General features: G+C 37.1%; 1 protein-coding gene and 1 long non-coding RNA gene across 9 annotated transcripts in view; one reads left to right on the plus strand and one right to left on the minus strand.

Moving 5' to 3' along the window:
- LOC136252097 (E3 ubiquitin-protein ligase RNF12-B-like) overlaps window positions 1-18,697 on the plus strand; it is a 48,461-nt gene extending 29,764 nt beyond the window's left edge. The window contains exons 3-6 of one of the 8 annotated variants that reach the window (XR_010699352.1): window positions 13,132-13,213; window positions 15,216-15,307; window positions 15,806-15,842; window positions 15,898-16,055. Coding sequence is in view for 6 of the 8 variants with exons in the window: in XM_066044469.1 (XP_065900541.1) it covers window positions 18,060-18,629 (570 nt within the window). In the remaining 2 variants the exon portion in view is untranslated. Of the gene's footprint in view, window positions 1-370; window positions 395-13,131; window positions 13,214-14,545; window positions 16,202-17,288 lie in introns of those variants that run through there. The other 7 variants (XM_066044471.1, XR_010699353.1, XM_066044469.1 and 4 more) reach the window with 7 other exon arrangements.
- Window positions 7,436-10,100, minus strand: LOC136253096 (uncharacterized). The gene is made up of 3 exons (XR_010699950.1): window positions 9,602-10,100; window positions 8,254-8,325; window positions 7,436-7,739 (listed from the first exon to the last, which is right to left on the minus strand). It is a non-coding gene; the product is annotated as an uncharacterized lncRNA (long non-coding RNA).
- Window positions 18,698-23,198: the final 4,501 nt, after the last annotated feature.

Genomic DNA, 23,198 nt, shown 5'->3' on the forward strand with positions numbered 1-23,198 from the left:
GGGAACGCTTGAAGCGATTTCGCTCTAATTTGGAATATGGAGTACTGACGTTGGAGGGCGTATCCACAGCAAAAATCGTCTTGTTTCATCAAGGCAGCACAGAGCTACGACGGTGCGAAAATTGCGTTTTCTTTCTTCATGTCAATATACTCACGTGTGTTGCGCGCCGGCTTCTTGGGCCGCACGACACACTACCGTGTGTCTTGATATAGCAACAGTTAGCATTTACAAGGTGGAATATCACATTATAACCGACTCCCATTCTACAGCCTATACACACTAACAAACATTTAAAATATTATCACATAGCTAATAGAGATTAATATTAGGCTGTTACAAGCCACTGACAAAATTACATATTTCTATACAGTTGCTATGATCTAAAGATTGCACTCAGAACAAACTGCCATAATACAGTATATGTGACCAGATTTGCAAAAAGGTACCTTTTCCACACATTTTACATACCAGCAAACAAAATGGTGTAACCCTTGAGTCCTTACACTGATCAACTTGCTCTTGGTTTCAACATGCAGCCAGATACATAGGCGGCGGAAAGGGGGGGGGCTAGGGGGCTAAAGCCCCCCTCGGTCTGCTGAGGGGGGCTTAGCCCCCCTCAGAATGATATCACACCGAAATTATCTCACTTGGAGTGGGGCTGCATGAAAACCGTGATAAAGATCGAGATACTCTAATAGAGCAGTCACTCTAATAAAGTAGTCAGTGTGTAGCGAGCTATGAAAGGATTTTTATGTAGTTTATCAGCTAGAAATGGTAGCTGGTCGAGTGGAAAGCTCTTGTCAGTTGGTTGCGACCTTTTTTTTTTTCTTTCTTTTTTTTGGTCTTACATTACCAAACTATAGAAATAAGTCTGGGTCAGCCCAGCCCCCCCCCCCCCTCATATCAACTATTTCCTCCGCCGCTGGTGGCTACACTCATAAAATATTTGAGGTAATTATAGGCTATGGGTTAAAAGTTATGGCATCTCAAAGTTCAAAAAATGGGTCAAAGTTTGTGTGAAAAAGGTACCTTTTTGCAAATCCGGTCACATATGGATCAGGAGTGTACAAGTTGAGTGCTACTGAACATCTGGAAGTTTCATCACTATCAATGTGTATTGTGACATGACCACTGATGACAGAGGACAGCTTGTGATACAGTGAAACACGAAGAAAGTCAACTGAGTATGAACAGGATCTGGAGAGAATATGCCTTCTGGGCTGAACTTAAACTTTTGCATAATAACAGGTTATACTAACCAATATAAGATGAGAGTGCATTGTAAAAGAAAGACAAAGAATGGTCCTATACCTCCACTATAATCAGTGATTAATAATGGTCAATCAATCATTGATTGACTCATTGTTCATCTAAAACTATATCTAATCCAAAACAGCCAAGCTGTGAAAAAAAAGAGTGTGCCCCTCAAAAAGGCTATGGTGACAAAAGATGTGAAATCCAAGGTGGCGGCCAAGAAATGGCTGTGATGGTAGGTTAATGGTAAAAATTTTAATAACAACAATTCAGGTGAATTTTGGTGCCGCTTGGTCTTGGCACAAAATTCACCTGAATTGTTATTATTAAAATTTTTACCGTTAACCTACCATCGCAGCCATTTCTTGGCTGCCACCTTGGATTTCACATCTTTTTTCACCATAGCCTTTTTGAGGGCCGCACTCTTTTTTTACAGCTTTGCTGTTTTGGATTAGATTTCACTTCTTTTTGCATTTATATACCCCAAAACTGGACTATGGCCAGTTTTGGGGCTTTTTAAACTTATCTTTTTTTTCTTTTCCACAGGAAGAAGAAAAGATGAAGCAGATGAATACTTTAAATATTTCTGATTTTATCAATAAAATTAATGTACAAATTATATATATATAATGCATATATTTATTACAAAACTCTACATGGTGGTTTCTTTGTAACTGAACACTCCACAAGGTGAGCCCTTCTAGCTGATCTCTCTACAGGGTGAATTGTTTGTAACTGAACTATCTACAAGGTAACTTCTTCTAGCTGATCTCTCTACAGGATGATTTGTTTGTAACTAAACTCTCTACAAGGTAACTTCTTCTAGCTGATGTCTCTACAGGGTCAGTAGTTAGTAGCTGAACTCTCTACAAGGTGACTTCTTCTAGCTGACCTTTCTACAAGGTAATTTGTTTGTAGCTGAACTTTCTATAGGTGATTTGTTTGCAGCTGAACTCTCTACATGATGGTTTCTTTGTAGATGAACTCTGTACAGGGTAATTTCTTCTAGCTGATTCCTCTACAGGACGATTTGTTTGTAGCTGAACTCTCTACATGGTGGTTTCTTTTTAGTTGACCTCTACAAGGTGATTTCTTCTAGCTGAACTACGTCTTTCCATAGTTGCATGAACTCCCTACAAGGTAACTTCTTCTAACCGATCTCTCTACAGGGTGAATTGTTTGTAGCTGATCTCTCTACAGGGGGACTTGTTTGTAGCTGATCTCTATACAGGTTACTTGTTTCTAGCTGATCTCTTGAATTCTCTTCAGGGTGACTGATCTATTAGGATGACTGCTCTATTAGAGTATCTCGATCTCGCACTTGCTACACCAAGTTGGATTTCTTGTTATAACTCCGTGGCTTTAAGTCTGGTTCTTCTACACCATTGAAGAGCCTTTCTAAGATGATTACTCCATCTGTACAGCGATTTTCAAAGGATTACCTCGCTCGGATTACCCCAAGCGGTTTATCTGGTTGGCGTGGCAAGCAGTCGTTTTTTATTAGCTAATCTCGATTGCGTAATTGTTACACCCTGTTGGCTTTTTCGATGTATCTTCCTGGTTTTCAGCTCAATTTCTTTCAAACCACAAAAGGTGTGAGGTTCAATAGTTAACCTATTCACCCACCGATTTTCAGCTTCTTCCCATACGCGGTTTACCCTGTAGGCGTGACAACATATTGGTGTTAATTTCGTGAATAATCGCTCATAATTCTTTGCCTGTTTATCATATTCCAGCCAATGTTGGTACCGAGGTGCGCCTTTATACCCCCCTTCTGTGTGTAAAATTTCAAGGCAATCGGATATGGCGTTCGCGTTTTATAGCAGTTTTTGTAAGTGTGCGAAAAGAGGAAGAAAAATAAGAAGAAAAAATGAAGAAACTAAGCCAAATTTTGAAGTCGCATATCTCGGGAACGCTTGAAGCGATTTAGCTCAAATGTGGAATGTAGAGTGCTGAAGTTGGAGGGCGTGTCCACAGCAAAACTCGTCTTGTTTCATCAAGGCAGCACAGAGCTACGGAGGTGCGAAAATTGCGTTTTCTTTCTTCCTATCAATATACTCACGGGTGTTGCGCGCCGGATTCTTGGGCCGAACGACACACTACCGTGTGTCTTGATAATAAATAGTTCAGAGTAGGAATGCTAGCACAAAACACAGATGACTATAGCAATTACTTGACCACTAATCCAGTAAATGGTATGGAGAGCGATATAGCACCTAGATAATGACAATGACTCAGACAGCTGGTAATTATCACCTTGTAGCTTTTATCACTCTGGATGGTGTTACCATAGCTTCTCAACAAAGACAGCAAAGATCTATTCTTGCTGAGATGAAAATCAATTGCAAGATTCATACTTATGCTTCACTGTGACAAATGTTGTACACCACTGCACATATTACCAAGTGTATATTTGAGATAATTTATCTCAGTTAATGTTACGTGTTACCCTGCAGTGTTTACTAAAATTTAAATACTAAACATTCTCAACTGGACATGGATAGCTAATGGCATACACACATACATGTTAGACCAGATAAATTTAATAACCCTGCAATAACCAGTCTATTAAGGCTATTTACTGCAGTGCACTTGAACATTATAGGTAATTTTGGACCTCAACATTACTACATAATCCATTTAGTAGAAATAATTTCAAACTTTTAATTTAAAACTTAATCATTATGACATGTAATTACATTATCTTCTCTTTACTGACTTATTATGTACATTGTTATTGCTCCTTTTTAACACTGACAATCACATCATAATATATTTACCAACCTACTACAAATTAAAAGAGAATTTGTTTTACCCATGCATGCAATTGCAAGCTCATAGTCATGGTCAATCCTCAGTGGATGATCCAGAAATTTGGTTTCACTCTGATGCAACATGCACGATCATGTGGTGACAAAGTATAGGGTAGATGCATATGCAGCCTACATATAATAGATCCATAACCATAAAATATCTATCGCCTAACTAGCTAGCAATTGGTACAAATCACCCATGCATAACATAACCTTTACAAAAACTTTTGAAGCCATAATAAAGTCAAAAGCAGTTACAGCACAAAACTGATTATTATTTTAGAGGCTCTTAACATGCTTGAATTACAATTTGGGTGATTTTATAATAAAGGAAATTAAGTTATGATGTTTGGCCACTAGAGGGGTGATTGAAAAATAAGCAATCTCTGTGGTTTTGGCTTTGGATATATTACTCTAACTGTTCTATTAGAGTATCTCAATTTTGTAATTTTTTACAATTTTAAATGAAGCTAACTGGTTTCCAGAAACCAGTGAGCCCCCTAGAGTCATGCCTGCATATTACTATGAACTTACAGAAAAAATAATACGTAATTATTATAGCTATATGTTGTACAGTATATGCACATCTACAAATAAAGCAAACTTTAATACAGCGTATTAAACTTGCATGTAATGTTAGCATAATATTGTTATGTTTGTGTTTTCTACAGTTACAGTTATTTGATACAATTAAATTTTACTAATTACAATCTTTTTGCTATAAAATAATTTTACGAACAGTTGTAACATTTTTGTGGCTCTTCTTATTCTGTGGTGACTGAAGTCACTGCAAATACTACAAAAGGTAACATCATCACATGTACACAGATTTTGTCACATATTTGTATCAGAATAATATACGCTGCACACAAACACTGCACTATGGGGCTGTATACTAATGTAACAGCAAAATAGGCCCATCATATATGCATATACACAGCAATTGATAAGTGATTATAATTATTATAGTAAAGAAATTTGCAAAGTAAATTCAAGTAAAATATGTAAGTACATGTCACATTATGTAAACAATTTAATGTTACATATGCAGCTACATTGTGCTTTGAGATATTTCCCAATCAAATCTTATCATGCAGATCTATATAGCTCCTTCTTATATAATAGAGAATTATCATCCATACACATGCGACTACTACAACTGTTGGTCCCTACACATATGACATTCATATTTACATGCATTTATCTTAATCTGTCTAAATAATTATCTATGTACTGTATATACTCATATGGGAAATACTGTATATCACCACATTCTTAAAATGATTTACAGTACATCACACTGTACTGTAAAATTGCAATAAGGCAATAAAAATTAATACAAAACTGATGTATGTATAAGCGGTAAATATATTTTACATTTATAACACGCTTACAAGGGATATGACAAAATATATACACGAGTGCTGCAGGTGCAAGTGCGTATATAGTCACCGGGTTGATAACAACGTGACCACCATGAATGCCAGTTTGTATTCAACAATGTGACCAACATGAATGCCAGTTTGTATTCATTCATGGCTTTAATAGACAATTTAATATCAACTGAAACCTTTGTTGTGTCAACAGAAACCTTTTATAGCAATAAACACCAGATTTAATGCTACTTTTGGATGAGCAATAGGTGCTCTAAAGAAATAAACTCCTGGGTCATAATTCAAGGTAATACGGTATAATTATGTGACCAGATTTGTGAAAGGTACCTTTTCACACAACCCCATTTTTTGCATTTTAAAACTTCATAACGTTTTGATCATGGCATATAATTGCCTGCAATTTTCTATGAGTGTAGCTACAATATTTGGCTGCATGTTGACACTAAGAACAAGTTAATCAGTATAAAGAGTCAAGTGTTATGTCATTTTCTTTACTGGTATGTGAAATGTGTGGAAAAGCACCTTTTTGCAAATCCAGTCATATATATACTGTATAGTCCTATAAACCACATGCTACCTGCTTGCCATGCCATCACTTTTTTCAACAAGAGTTATAAATGATTGGAATGTACTCCCACATGATTCAGTTGATGTAAGTTCAACAAATTTGTTTAAGACACACCTAGATAGATTTACCAATATGATATTGTATAATTATTTTTGTAGTAGTTTGATTATGTTTAGATCAGGTTTTAACAGGCTTTTCCTTCTTACCTGTACCCCCAATAACCCCCAATATATATATAATATATATCAAGGGCAGCCCCAGGAATTTTGGTGACTGGTTTAAAAACTTTTGTTATTCGCAAATTTAAATCTAGGTGGGTATGGGGGCAATATTTTCCAGAAGTTGTGTAATTTGAAATTGAATCTGGTAGCAATATTGACAGTTTAAAAATATAATTATGTTAGGTATAATGTAGGCTGCTTAATCAAGACTCACGGTAGTGAGTCGCGCGGCCAGTAAAGCAGAAACGCGCGCCGCAGACAATAAATGACGCGACCACTACGTGAGGATTTTACAAGAACGAACGTTCTCAAATTTGGCCTTCCTGTAATCCACCCGTCACTTACGCTATCCCTCTGAAACTCTGGAGTTGAACTCATCGTGTCACTAGTAACTACCACACAAGCAGTGAAGCAAATCCATGCCGATTGTTTCGTGATCGAGATTGCCGACATGAAAGGGGACGTTTCATTTTTTTTTTAATTTTTTTTTTTTATCGCATGCGGTTAGACGCAACCGCAGGTGTATGCCTTGCGTTCCTTTGTGCATTCCGAACATTGATCGCCCTGTTATCGCTTCAGTATTCACTCAATCACCTCAAGATTCACATCATCGATTTCACCATACATGATTACCCTACAGTCGTGATTTCAGCACCAAACGAAGTTTCAGTCGTCCTCAGTCGACCTAGAGGCCAAATACAAATCCCAGATTGTTGTTTTCCGCAATACTCGCTTGGCATGTAGGGCAATGTGTCTTTAAACTGTTCTGAAAGTTTCGTTCAGATTGAAACATTTGTTTTCGAGAATGGCTAGTTTGAAATTTGAATTTAGTCGCCCCCACGTCATTTGCTCTCTAAGAATTTTACTCGGAATTTAAAGAATGACGCAGAGCACAACTGCGGTCTCTGGGTATTGATGAACTGGCGCTCTATGTAGTTAATCAGTACATATAGCCACCAAGAAGTGTGCTGCCATAGATTATAGTCCATAGATATAGCTAATCTATGGTGCTGCATACCATCCTTCGTTTTGAAATTAGTCGCCCCCACATAATTTGTCCTCTAAGGGCGCGGCTTAAAGAATGACACAAGAGTACAACTGCGGTTACCAGTTGTTGACACAAGCTGTGAGTAATTAGCACATGTAGCTAGCTTAAAAGGAAGTGTGCAAAATCGCCTAATACAATTGTCACCATGCATTATTGCATTTTATAGCACCCCCACACAAAATTACACATGTAATTACAACATACAGAGGAGACACATGAATACCAAACACTTTTCACAACAATAATGTAAGAATTGTACAATAATGACTGTAATATAACTGCTATGCAAATGTTTTCCAGTGGCCCGCCATGGTAGCAAGTCTCACATGACGGCATGTATATTCATCCAAACACAATGGGAGTAACGAGTGAGTATGATGACAACAAGTTGGTATGACTCCATTTGTAGAATCCAGATGAGTGGGTGTGGCTCCAGTATGTCTAAACGGTTAACAAACATTCCTGTTATAAATACGTGCTAGAGTTGCAATATAATAGTATAGTATTTAAATGCAATAATACATAGTCTCCATTGCATCACTATCAAACGACACTAAGTGGAGGATATTGTTGCATCTCTAGTATGTACACTCTATCAGTACAACCTATCTTAATGGCCACTAGTATAGAAAGACAACCACTCTTGAAAAGCCAATTCCAATTGAGAATTTATACACTGTTACCTGCTGAATGAGTGAAGGTGGCAATAAACAAGTTCCACCGTAATTTATACACGTGATCTGATCCTGTATATTCTGTCAGTGGATGAGATCCACTTGGCCAGGACAAAATGTGACTCAAGTGCCCTGGATGATCCATACTCAACCAACTTATGACCCAGTGGCACAATGGAACTGACTATTTATAGAGAATACAATTACATTTATTTCTAAGATGTGTGGATGTGTGGACACATTACAACACATTACATGTACATACAAGACACGCTACGTACTGTTTTAGCATTTCAAGTCACCACATTATACACGTACCAGTCAACAATGCTTCATAGTGCCCATCAGTAAACCTGAAGAAAAGTTACGAAAAATAAAAATTCACATAAGTACAATGAAACCTCATTAATATGGCAGGCTGTGGGACCAAAAAATTTGGCCTGAATAACAAGGTGGCCTTATTAATGAGGTCATAAGTAATGCTTAGCTATATTTGGGACCTACTAGAGGTGGCCAATATAATGAGGTGGTCTTATTAAAGAGGTGGCCACTAAGTGAGGTTTCACTGTACATATAGTTCACAATATTGTGAACAATATTAATGGTTAACAATATACACTGAAACCTGCAGGTCACTTCTTGTGGAAGATTGCTCTCTACACAAAATGACACATTCAGAGATTGTATTTAGATGGATGATACAGTAACGCATTGTGACTTCAATACTCGTGATGTGTCACTGCTAGGCAGCAACCATATACACGGCACTGCCACATCGCACTTGCTCGCACACACAATTTTGCTAACGATTTTACAAATTGATAATTAAGGGGTGTGGCAACTAGCTGTTTCCCTTCTGTACAAGTGGCCACCAAGACAGGTCCACTGTGGATGAAAGCCAGGCATTAGATATTTGGTATTTCATGTGTTGAAGACATTCCAGGGCTTCTGGTAGTCTCAAATCTCACCACAGTTTAACTCAGGCAGTGTTGTGGTCACCACTAAACTACTGGAATGCTGTGTTATGTTCATCTTATGCTTGGCTACTATATTGTAGAACTGAAATGGATACTCTGAAAAATATATCCTATGGATAATGACTTCATCACTTTCTTCATCAGGAGCTTATAAGGACCAACAGTGAAACTTTTTACACTTGGGGCTGACAGTCAACTGCCTATGTCTGAAGCAGTGCTTTTGGTGCTCTAACAGATTGGCTGCCCCCTTGCTGCCAGCACTCACTGTCTCATACGCTGTCATACACTAAATCCATCTCTATAGCCAGTTAGAACAGCATGCTTCTTACCTTTTTTTAAGGCCGCATAATGCAGCCACCTCTTTAAAAGGCAAGGTTAGAAAATTTTGTCCCTACGGCCTGAATAATGACCAGTTTTCACTGTACTATTAGTGATTAGTGATCATGGGGGATTATTTATTAAGATACTAAGATATACAAACGCTACAACCTCTAAATATAGCAGTAAATTTTTTACCCTGGTCCAATGTCTCATAATAATCGTGACTTCGTGAGAGACTCTACTGTGACAAATACATGTTTATCATGATATGTGCTAATCGCCTTTTTACAATTAAGTTTTACAACACAAATACATGTATAGTTAAACTCACCAATTGCGACTAAATCCCTTCAACACGAAAAGACAAATAATGAGACAACCTTGGAGACAACAGCCACACAAGCCTATTCTGGTGCGTTTATTTAGTAGTAATATAAATTTTAAAGGCGTTTATTTACAACAGGACATAATTACGCGCCCCTCTATTGTCTCTGTACATACTTGCCTTTTCTTTACTATTCTCATTTCATTTCACAAGATCTCTTGGCAGGGGCGTAGCTTCTTCACTTGAATTAGTCAATGCTTGAAGTAGATCGAGATACTCTAATAAAACAGTCACATTTCTACAAGTGCCATATTTTTATATTGTAAAGTCTGTAAGTAGCTAGTAATTTAAACTATACAATCCGATGCTAAGCAGAAGTTGTAACTATGCTAAATATTGATTGCTGTGTTCAGCGGTGGAGCAAGTAGTTGATATGAGGGGGGCTGGGCTGACCCAGACTTATTTCTATAGTTTAGTAAGGTGAGACCAAAAAAAAAAAAAAAAAAAAAAAAAAAAGGTCGCAACCAACTGACAAGAGTTTCCACCTCACCAGCTACCATTTCTAGCTGATAAACTACATAAAAATCCTTACATAGCTCGCTACACACTGAATACTTTATTAGAGTGACTGCTCTATTAGAGTATCTCGATCTTTATCACGGTTTTCAGCCCCACTCCAAGAAAGATAATTTCGGTGTGATATCATTCTGAGGGGGGGCTAAGCCCCCCCCCCCCTTTCCGCCGCCTATGGCTGTGTTACAGCTGTTTTGTGACTGCTCTAATAGAGTATCTTGATCGTTTCAATGCAGTACAAGATGAAAGGCAAAGTGTTGTTAAGGGTTTACTAGTTAAAATGGGTGTTAGTTGACTGCAGTTGCATGCCACTAACAGGGCCGTCCAGAGAAATTAGAGGGCCCAGGGAAAAGAGTTAAAGAGGGGCCCAGGGGCAAGGAAGGGTCTAGATCCTGACTGCTCTATTAGAGTATATCGATCTTTCTTTAAACAGGTATTCAAGTGGCCCCTTTCAGGCTGTGGTAGGGGGAAAAATACCCCAGTTACCCCCAATGTGGGCGGCCCTGGCCACTAAAATTACAGTTATATTTTAATATTCTGTCACTGTAATCTGGGGTTTCTGTCAAAACCATGGAAACTACTGACTCACCTACTGTTATCAACAGTGCATTGCTTATTCTAACAAAAAGTATTGAAATCCCATCCAAAAACAGCTTATAGCTGTAAAAAAAGTGCGCGTCCAAGTAAAGCAGAGTTAACTGCGACAAAAAGTAATGATATCATAATGCGGCCATGTGCGAGGTGTGCAAGTTGTAATATTAGCTAATCAGATAATACAATGTTATTGTTAAAGTGTTAATGAGAACTATGTGATGCTGCTAGTTTTGAAGTGTGTGAGCATCTTCATAAATGCCACATAAATTTAATTCTCAATAAAGCAATGTGTATAGATTCTCTGATAGTAATAAATAGTTTGAGTTTGGCCGCCTTTCCTGTATACAGCAATGCTACGAACAAAGGAAAGGTGGCCAAACTCAAACTATTTATTACTATCAGAGAATCTATACACATTGCTTTATTGAGAATTAAATTTATGTGGCATTTATGAAGATGCTCACACACTTCAAAACTAGCAGCATCACATAGTTCTCATTAACACTTTAACAATAACATTGTATTATCTGATTAGCTAATATTACAACTTGCACACCTCGCACATGGCCGCATTATGATATCATTACTTTTTGTCGCAGTTAACTCTGCTTTACTTGGACGCGCACTTTTTTTACAGCTATAAGCTGTTTTTGGATGGGATTGTGCTTTACTGTAGGTAAGTATAGCTAGTTACTTACAGTTCTTAAGAGAAATACAAAATGTGGCTGTTCTATTAGAGTGGTTGACTGCCCTATTAGAGTATTTCGATCTGAACTTTTGTACCATTGCAATTAAATCACCGTAAAATATAATTTTGATTACCTGAATACACTTGACCAGTTTCTGGAAACCTCAGAAACCCCCTAGATTCGTTCCTATATATATGTAAGGCCACTCCAAATAAATTATCTGTTTCCCGTCCACCGCCCACATCTAGTTACTGTCAGCTCTAAATATTCTATTATTCCGTATTCTTCCATTATTTTCCGGTTATTCCTGTATACTGAAAAGCTCAATAAAAGCCATCTTGAAACAGTGTCAGCTCACGTGTCAACAGTGTTATCACGTCAGCACAAACCTCACGTTTGTGCTATTTTTGCAACTTAAAAAGAAAGGAACAAGCTTAAGCATGCTTTTATGCAGCTTTTTATGATTGTGCTAGGAAAATAATGGCTTGAAAGCTGCTAATCTTATAATGAAATAATGGAAATGGACCGCCCGCCCGCATGCAAATATGCTTGAGTCCAGGACGGGTAACAGAGAATTTATTTGGAGTGGCCTAATGAGCAAAACTCAAACTTTCAAAGATAGCCGGAGAGATGACGGCTCATATTTGTGACTGTCTCTGGGAAAACCGTTCTTATCGCCCATTTAAAAGTATCAAGAAACGTCGGTTTTAAATATTCAGAGTGTTGTAGCTGGCCAATGGTGGTAGCTACGCAACGAGCTACGCATACCAAATTTTCACACGTTTCACAACAATTTCTTACCTTCCTGATCATCCACTGAAGAAGTAGCCAACAGCTGAGTTTCCCGACATTTTAGATAATTTTTAAACCGAGGTTGTCTGTATCAGACGATCTCCAGAAGGGTGGGAAGCAGGGGCCCTGGAAGGCGGGAAAGATGGTGTTCAAAAATTGAAAAGAAACGCGTGGGGATGAATTAGGCCAAGTTATGGGCTATTCAGACCTCAAAACTGGCTAAAATGAAAGGAAATTTACAGCACAGGTCATTGTCCAACACCACGCCGGAGTAGTACAGCCACACACAACCATCATCTGGTTGGCCAGGGCTCCATCAAGACCCCAGACCACTCGTACGGCTCGCCACTGTGCTCTAAAAAAACAGACCACTTTACTCTGGTCGACTGTGGCAGTGAAACTTGATAGCTAGTGCATTCATTAAGCTTTGTGTTTGTGAGAATAAATCACACTTCCTGTCTTGGGCGATAAGAACGGTTTTCGTAGATCCAGTCACATTTTATCTTTCAAAACATACACTGTAATATTTTAGTTTATCTTGCTCCATAAAATTAAGCAATTTCAAAATTATTGGTAAAGTAGATTTTTACAAAATTCTGTCAAGTTCCGTTACATCTCTTCTATCACCAATTTTCATCTTTCAAATGAACAAAATTTCAAGCTATATAAATGTTTTCTGAGGTGACCTATGAAATTTCAAGTCATTACCTACACCTTGGTATTTCCTATTTAGGTAAACTTACGTAGTCTTCCAGATAAATCTCTTGCTGCATGGTAATCACTTTCATTCAATGCAGCAACAAACCCATTGTACTTTTGTGCAAAGCCAAGTCGTAAACTAGGTATTATGACATTATCCAACAAATACATCATTTTCTCTCTATTTAGTGCCTTGCTGTCAATTGCTTCTTTCTCATTGGTGATAATCGTTCCATTAGTAATCAACTGTGGTAACAGGTTATACCAGTTGGTAAGTGTGTCAACTGCTTATACTGTTGTATAATTTAGGTTTGAACAGTTGCACAAGAGCAACAAACTCCTGTAAAATAATAACAAATACTGAAACTACAGTGCATATAATTATATCATATAATAAAAGTACTGTAAGTGAACAATTCTACAAGTAAAAATTACAAAATTTTGTTACTTGTAACTCTTAGCAACTAAAATAACTTCTTGACTAAGATGAATTCAACAACTAGAGTGATATTGCTAATTAAATAGGTTAAATTTTTTAATTCATCTCTTTTGTGTGACGCTTCTTTTATGCCTAATTTCATAGCTTGTACCTTCCATGCTATTGTGCTATTTAAGTAAAAACCGGCCATGTAAATGCTTCATCTTATTAAATCTAGCCCTGTAATTGGCTTTACATATACTGTACTACAAGTTACAGGGTGTAGATACATAAAGTGCTGGTTCTGTGAAATAGCCAGCTGTTATGTGATGGATGTAGTTTGTACCCAATTGCAAATGCCAGGCATGGTTACATTTTGTGTTAACATAATTATCTTGGCACTAAATGATGTTAGCTGTCACTTTGGTAGATGTTGATTGCAGAGGAATCACTTCATTGCATTAAACATATATTGTATGTTGCATACCATGATCATGTAAAACTTCAAATGAGCTGCCTGGTGTATACACTGCTTGAAGTTTCTTAGTTTACTATAGAGTGGTATATCCACAGTATATGGAACAGTTAATTGTTAGGAATTTTAGTAGCTTTTCAGTAAACCTGCATTCACTGATGTTTACTGAGAGTTTAAAATTTAGTAAAACAATTATGTTCCATATACCTAAAGTTACTAACATTTTACTATCAGTATAACTGGATACAACTACAGTAAAGCAGCTTAACAAATTAGTAAACTAAGAACCTTCAAGCAGTGATATTAGGTAAGTATATAGACCTATCACCACAGGTAAGCATACATACCTACAGGTGCCTGGGAACAGGTGAGTATATTATATAAACTCATCGGCAGTCAGTGTATGTGACTGTCTCTGGGAAAACCGCTCTTATCGCTCATTTAAATTTAAAGTATCAAGAAATGCCAGTTTTAAATATCAGAGTGTTGTGGCTTGCCAATGGTGGTAGCTACGCGTACCAAATTTTCACACATTTTACAATTTATTACCTTCCAGATCATCCACTGAAGAAGTAGTCAACAGCTAAGTTTCCCACCATTTTAGATAGTTTTGTAACCAAGGTTGGCTTTATCAGGCGAGCTCCAAAAGGGGTGGGAGGTGGGGGCCTGGAAGGCGGGAAAGATGCTGTTTAAAATTGAAGAGGAATGTTTTGGGATGAATTAGGCTAAGTTATGGGCCATTCAGGGCTAAAATGAAAGAAAATTTACAGCACAGGTCATTGTCCAATACCACAGAGCTGTACAGCTACACGCAGCCATCTCCTGGTTGGCCAGGGCTCAATCAAGACCCCAAACCACTCGTACGGCTCACCACTGTGCATTAAAAAAGCACCCAATGCTGCAATTTCAAATTGACTGTTACACTACAATTCATGCATACAAATAGGTCATAGGCATAGAGAATGACACAGGAAAGGAGGCTATGCAGTTTTTATCTCAAAAAAAGTGAACAGATTTTCCTGTAGATCAGTGAGAAGAATAAGAACAAGAAGACAAGATGAGCATAATGGATTATTAATTATTTCTTTAAAGGGTTACCTTTTTCTGTTCCTTTTAAATCCATGTTTAAGGAGGTGTTTCTGAGGTAGTGTTTAGGTGGTTGTTCTATTAGGATTTTGGCAAAAACAAAACTAGGTGACCTGTATGCATTATAAAGTTATGAACCACTACTATTGTTCATTATTCTATATAATATACATAAATGCATACCTTTAATGCAGGATTTGCTGTAACAGCACTGTCTGCAAATGTTACTATTATTTAATGTGTACATAAACAAGTACTAGTGACCTGTAGTTGTCATGTTGCAATGTTTATCAGTATAGGGATTAATGATACTACTTGAGGAAAAGACTCTAATGGCTGTCAACAAAGATTCTACTGAACTAGTTCTCTTATTAGTGCACACAATGGTAAGCGTCCTATTTTTTGTGGTTGTCCAAGAAAATTTCATGAAGATTACAAGTTATACTCAAGTGAAATCATACCATTTATGGTGAAACCTGTTTAATAAGGTCAGAATATAGTGATCAAATTTTATACAGGTAGTTGCCCTGCAACAAATATGCCAGCATAATAAAAAGCATAATAGGCTGAAGTACTATGCCAGCATAATGCTAGCATACTAGGTGGATATTTCAAATTATGGAGCTTATTTCCATGAAAATAGATCGATAGTCCCTAATAGAGCAGTCAGTGGAACTACAGACTGCAATAGAACACTTAGCTTCTTAGATCAATGCTCTCTAATAGAACAGTCACTTTGTAGAGAAATATTCTAATAGAATATTAAATTCCTGAAAGCATTTTGGGAAACATTTTAAGCATATTTGACTGCTAGTCTGATCACCTGTCTATATATACCAGTCAATTTGATAATCTCCCAATGTGTCATGTAATTTATGTTACAGTATGTGCAAGGTGACCTCCTGCCTGTCTAACTCAAAGGTAACCACATTATATAGGTTTAACTGTACATTTATCTCTTTGAAATTCTAAATAGCTCATTTCTATTCTAGTTATCCCGCACCCCTTTTTGTGAAGTGTTTACAACTACTAGGGACAGTCACTGCACTATTCAGCACACACTATTGTGTACATGTAACTATAGACAACTTGAAATTGATACAGAAATTTTTAATTCAATTATGAATGGCACATTGTTATCAAGAAATCACTATATAATATTATGTATATAGATGAGCATTCCTTTATGTACATGAACTCAAAAGCATCACCAGAATAAGAGTAAATAAAGGTGTGGTGCAAAGACGAGTGCTGAAAATTTAAAAATTCAATATACAAAGGTATGTCGTACGTAGTTTAGATCACCACATAGCATTTTGTTATGTTAAAAAGGAGAATTGGTTGAATGTGTGTATATACTATAAAGTACCTCATGGATTGTATAGCAACCTATTGTCAATTTTACTGCAGGCAATATAGTATATAAACAGAGACATCATTCTATAGTATGAAAAGCACTTTATATTGTATGTTTGTGTAGAAACTACTGTGCAGTGTAGTTACTCCCTCTTGTGCTGTAACATGCTGAAGTTGTTAATATAAATGATTTTCAAGCTAAATTATACATGCACACACACACTGACACACACACACACACACACACACACACACACACACACACACACACACACACACTCATAACTGAGGTATTTGTGCATTAAAATATATAAATAAATAACACTGCAGGCAGGTAAATCCCTGCTTAACTTGCATCCCAAATCTCAGATGACCTAGTTGACAAAGCCAGCTAGAAATTTTGAACAGGTGAGGCAGACCTTGCAATGCTTATGTTGGACCAGGAAATGATGCATGCACTCTAGCATGTGAAGAATACTTAACTTGCATAGCATGCTCCAATTAGGGGATCTAGGGTATTCCCCCCATGATTTTTTTTTGAAAATATGGAAATACAAATTTTAATCTGGAGGTAATTTTAGTTATACTAGTATAACAAAAATACCACAATAGTATAATGTACTGTAGTTCAGGTCTTGACTCAACCGAGAAGTATAATTATGAGCACTACTGTTTGTAACAGACTATCTTCAATTTATCCTTAATATCTAGATTGTTAAACTTACCCCACAAAAACTGAATGTAGAATAGTCTTTTTAGCAGTAGTGACTCTATACTGTCCTTACATATCGTTGTTATCCATTCCAGCCAGCACACACAAAATGTCAGACTACTATTTGATTAATGTGTTAACTGTTGTTAAATATATATCATAGTAAAAAAATCTAGAGTATCTAAGTGTTTATTAAGGATTAAGTTCCGATATTTCAGGGTCCTCACATCTAGGAATTTTCTTTCTACATAACTTAATAATGTTATCAGATAGAAACTGTGTAACTGATAATCCTTCAGGCCCACCATGTATCCACTGTTGCAACTATCGTCACTACTTCACATTGCAACTGGTAATGTCTACAATGTACCACCTGATAATCACTACTATCCTAACACTACATGTCATCATTGTCATAACCTATAACACTACCTACTCAATACCACCAAATACTTCACCTCTAACACTCAACTACACTTCCTACCAGGACTACATATCCTTCACACTGATCTCATCATACAAAAGGTTCACAACATTACACTCATTGGTAGTACAACTAATGGTACAACACCAGACACAGTCATCCAGTGTAACTCATCAATTGGTATTGTAATGACTAACATTACTAACTTGATAGGAACTAATATAACAGTTAGGAGCTGCTTGGGTAATGAATATCACAATGCTACAGTCTTGATCAAGCAATGTACAAATGTTCAACTGAGACATGTAGTGATAGAGGAGAGCCATAACTCATATGGTATAGTTGGCATCAACATTTTGGGTGACTCACATTTCTCCTATATCACAAACAATGCTATAATGATCATTTACAATGACACTACAGTGGATATGGAGAATCACAGTCTTACAGTAGACCATTATCATGTCAGTAATATTGATAGTTTATTTCAACAAAAAGTAAAGCTTAAACTCCATCAACAAACCTACAGAGTAAGAATTAATTTGCTAAATTCAACCTTTCAAAGACTCAAAAAAGATATTGAAATTTCCTCTGATTTTACTAAGTAGCTATACATAAGTATATATATAGGTAGTTTACTAAAACTATGATTTACATAGGGAAATGGATAAGACAAATGAAGGAAGTTATACAACACCTTTATGCTCACTATGGGATAATGAATACTGATGAATATGTGATGGTTGCTGACCAACATGCTTCACAGCAAACTAAGAAGAAACAAGATGTTCCAGAAAGAGAGTCATCCACAGATCATGATGATGTTGCAGAAAGACATTCATCTCCAGCTGATGGCATCCCAGAAAGACAGTCATCTCCAGTTCCTGATGGCATCCCAGAAAGACAGTCATCTACAGATCCTGATGATGTTCCAAACAGACAGTCATTTCCAGATCCTGATTGCATCCCAGAAAGACAGTCATCTCCAGATCCTAATGGCATCCCAGAAAGACAGTCATCTCTAGATCCCGATGACATTCCAGAAATACAGCCATCTCCAGATCCCAATGCTGCAATAAACTATATACTAGCAGAAGCAAATGCCTTTCCACCTATTTCCCCATTAAAGACACCACCAATAAAAAAGAAGACCAAGAAGAGACATTTAGCTGAAGACTTTACTCCACTTGCTATCAGACGTCCTCGAAGAAAATGACTTGCATAGTTAGATAAGTAAATGTAGATTTAGTGTATTATTGTTCTCTTTAGTATGCATATTAATGATTAAAGTATAATACAAAAGTTTGATTGAGAAACAACAAATTGATTGTGGTCTTCAGCTTGTGGTATTCTAAGTGCAGAACTTTTATGAATCAGTGATCTGTAATTTTTTAGTACTAGACTATAATAATTCATGTAGTGATTGCATTATGCACTGTTGTCAATATCAAAATGCAGACTTGAAAGTTGCCAGTTTTAGCAGCCTATAAAATTGCTAGTTTTGAAATTTGCCAGGTTTGGCAGCCTTGAAAATTGCCAGTTTGACAGCCTCGAAAGTAGCCAGGTTTACTTGAGCAGCCTTGGTAATTGTCAGTTTTGCATGGCAGCCTTGAAAATTGCCCTATATATTTAATTGCCACAATTGGCAATTAGATAATTTCCCATTACTACCAAAATTAAAATCTATACCGCAATCAAATATATCACACACTGATATATAAAGTATAATACAAGTGTGGCATTGTGCATTGTTGTCAATATCAAAAGCCAGACTTGAAAATTGCCAATTGTGGCAGTTTTTTTTGAATTGCCACAATTGGCAAATAGATCATTTCCCATTACTAACAAATATGAATCTATACCACAATCAGATATATCACACACCAATATATAAAGTGCAATGCAAGTTCTGGAACATTAGTGTTACCAATGGTTAAACTATGAATTTACCAAATAGCTACGGCTAGATATAATTTGCAAAAAGTTGCCAGTTTTGGCAGCTTTTGAAGTTGCCAGTTTTGGCAGCTTTGAAAGTTTCCAAAAATGGCAAACAGTAGGTTTACCAAAACCTGCCAAAAATTGCTTGTGAACATAACTGTGAGAGATGCTTGTGTGCATGTAATGCTCTTGATGTTCAATTAAATGTTTATTTATTGGGATAGTGCTGGCCAGCTAACTATATAGCAAGGAAGTTCACAATAAAAAATATCTGCATGAGTATAAATTATTTGCAAAGTCCTAGCTCTTTCACTGATGTGGTGTACATGGGCAGGCATGCATGGGCTGGGGTTCTGAAAACTCCCCTCTGAAAATTCAAGCTAAAATAGCTGTAATAATAAAGGACTAACCATACAATAAGAAATCATGAATCAATGTAATTTTGAAGTATTTTAATGTTTAAAATGTGTCAGTAGTGGGGGCTATGCCTCAAGACCCCTGCACTTATGAATCACCATCAAATATGGGTATCACCACCAATTATATAGTAGTGAACCAGTTGCGGATCTATGATTTTTAAAAGGGAGTTTCTGAAAGTTTGTATAGCTAAATAAGGCATCTGATGACAATTCTCCGGAAAATTTTGAGATTTTAGAATCTCTGAGATCTGATTTTAGGCTATTTTTAGTTAGCAATTACAATAAATTCAATACTTTAAACTGTAAATAGTTACTAAATACTATAGCTAACTATAGGGCAAATATGGTGACTACAAGCTGTAGCTTTGATTGCTCTATTAGAGTAGTTACTTGACTGCTCTATTAGAGTATCTCGATCGTTTTAATGCGGTGGGAGATGAAAAGTGAAGTGTTGCTGATAGTTTAATAGCAATAAATAGTGTTGGTTAAGTGCAACTGCATGCATGCTACTGGTATATAGTTGTTTGTTATGATAAATTGTCAATACAACAATGTTTATGTAATGAGAATGCCACTAGCTAATTAAATTTAAAAGGGAGTTTCTGTCGAAACCCCAGAAACACGTCTGGATACCACCTTGGAAAAATGCCTTGTGTATTATTTTAGCTATGTACTTAACCATTTAGTCTGCATGTGCACTGTACACCTCTGTCCTAAGAAAACACATGCAACATTGTACAGTACAGTCAACTAGGCTTGAGCCAATTATGCTTTGAAAATTGCCTATTATGCTTTTGAGCAGTGCTCAATAATTCAGCCTATTATACTCAAAAGTATGCTCTCAAAATCAAGATTATGGTCGAGAATTGACTGTTTTATTAGAGTATATCTGCATTTCCTGACTGCTGTATTAGAGTAAGTGACTGCTCTATTAGAGTACCTCGATCTTATTTCCATAAGTGTGAATAAGCAGTCAAGAAATTAACACTGCAAGGTTTTTGTTATAAAATGCAGTAATAATGTGCAGTGTGCTCATGCTGTGCAGTATTTTTGGCGCGCGCATTGCGCGTTTTAATTATAATCCTTGAAAATCGTCCTATTATGCTGGCGTAATGCTTGATGCTTTTGCTAGCCTATTATGCTCGAAATTATGCCGGCATAATTGGCGCAAGCCTACAGCCAACAAGTCACATGTGACTTAGATAGCTCATGTCACTTAAGTGTGACACAAAGGAATAATATAGTTATTGATTAAGTAGAGGAATACTGAGCAAAACACTGATAAGTAGATAGTAAATGAATAACTTCATGTGTTGATTATTTCAATGTATAGAAGAAATGTATCTAGTTCAAGTTACTAAAATTAATCCAAGCATGCGCAGTTGCTGCACATACCTTAAACAGTAACCCCTTACCTGATATTCCATCTGTAATAAATCCACATGGAGTACAACATCTACTCGCTAAACTACAAACTCACAAATCAGGGGGCCCTGACAACCTTCCCGCCCATTTTTTAAAAGGAGTTTCAGCTGAAATTGCTCCTGCTTTAACTATGATTTTTCAAGCATCTCTTAATCAAGGTGTTCTGCCACATATTTGGAAGTCTGGAGCAGTAGTCCCAGTTCACAAGAAAGGCAGTCGTACTGAATGTGGCAATTACAGACCGATATCTCTTACCTGTATCTGTTCCAAGATCCTTGAACACATTATTGCTTCTAATAATCAGACCACCTGGATGCTTACCATGCATGTTCTTTGTGATGAACAGCATGGCTTTCGCCACCGTAGATGTTGTGAGTAGCAGTTAATCTCTACCATAGATGATTTTGCTAGTTGCCTTAATGGAGGGGCCAATGTGATGTTCTTTTTCTCGACTTCAGTAAAGCTTTTGACAGAGTGCCTCATTCCCGTTTACTTTACAAACTCAACCACTATGGCATATGTGGTCCTCTATTGAAATGGCTTGAATAATTCCTGACTAATCGATCCCAGCATGTTATCCTGAAAAATTGTACTAGCCATGAAACCAGTGTATTATCAGGTGTACCTCAGGGCACCGTCCTGGCACCCCTACTATTTCTACTTTATGTTAATGACCTTCCACAGTGCGTCCGCAACAAAATAAAACTCTACGCTGATGATGTTTTATTATATTCTGTTATACATTCTGAAGCGGACTGTGTCTGCCTGCAGAAGGATTTGAAATAGTTACATCAATGGTTTATATTGTGGCAAATGGAATTTAATCCCTCCAAGTGTGAATTTTTGCGGATGACTAATTGAGAGGAATCCTATCACATACCAGTACTCCATCAGTGATGCAGTCATACAACAAGTAACACATGCTAAATATCTGGGAGTTACAATTGATGAAAAGCTATCATGGAATGAACATATTCTGAAAGTAACCAATAAGGCAAGGCAAGTTAATGCATTTTTACGTCGCAATATTTCTAACTGTCCTACACATGTCAAATGTAACATCTATAAGATCATGGTGCGCCCAATACTTGAATATGGCTCTACCATCTGGGACCCCCACACCCACCTAAATATTAACTTACTAGAAATTATCCAATGAACTGCTGCAAGATTTTGTTACAATAATCATTTTAAACTTTCCAGTGTTTCTAGAATGTTGAACCAGCTCAGCTTACCTAATCTACAGCAAAGGAGAAAGAGAAGTAAATGTATCTTGATGTTCAAGATAATTAACGACCTTATAGACATTCCTGCCAGCCACTTTGTACCTAAACAATGTTCAAATTATACAGTATGTCAGATTTGAAGGGATTAGTCAGAATTATACACCTGCAACTGTTCTTTGGAGTTATTAGTGCGTACTATCAATTTTAGACCATTTAGGGGAAGTCAAATATTACAGTGTTGTCAGCCGCTGGGGACTGCGCCCCCAAACCCCCGCTGCCATAAACTCCTATACTATGTCAAATTTAACCCCCTTTGACAAATCCTGGTTACGGGCCTGTATTGCCTCGTTAAAGGGGCTATGTGCTTGATGAAGCCATTTAATATTTTACTGCCAGTTAAATCATGTAATATTTTAGTACGTAAGGTGCTGACGTCAAGCCAATAGCTGCGTGGGAGAGTAATGTCAAAAATCACCAAGGGTTAACATTGTACTACTGCAAAAGGAATAAACAAGCAGCTGAGGACTAATTAACACTACACAACAACTTTTGCTTTTGTATCGCAGCTAGGCGTGTTGTAAACAGCTGTAAACAGCGATGCTATTGCAATAAAACGAATCGCTCATCTCGGGCAGAATTATCACGCCTACTACAATGGACCGCCTTTGTCACGATATCAGGCAACTCGGGAACATTCTACGCTTGCTCACCTGGTTTACACTTGTTGTACAATGCCAGCAAAAACAAATTACACCATTTTACAGTGCACGTGTTTGT

This window comes from Dysidea avara, chromosome 4 (assembly GCF_963678975.1).
Source record: "Dysidea avara chromosome 4, odDysAvar1.4, whole genome shotgun sequence".
Lineage (NCBI taxonomy): Eukaryota > Metazoa > Porifera > Demospongiae > Dictyoceratida > Dysideidae > Dysidea > Dysidea avara.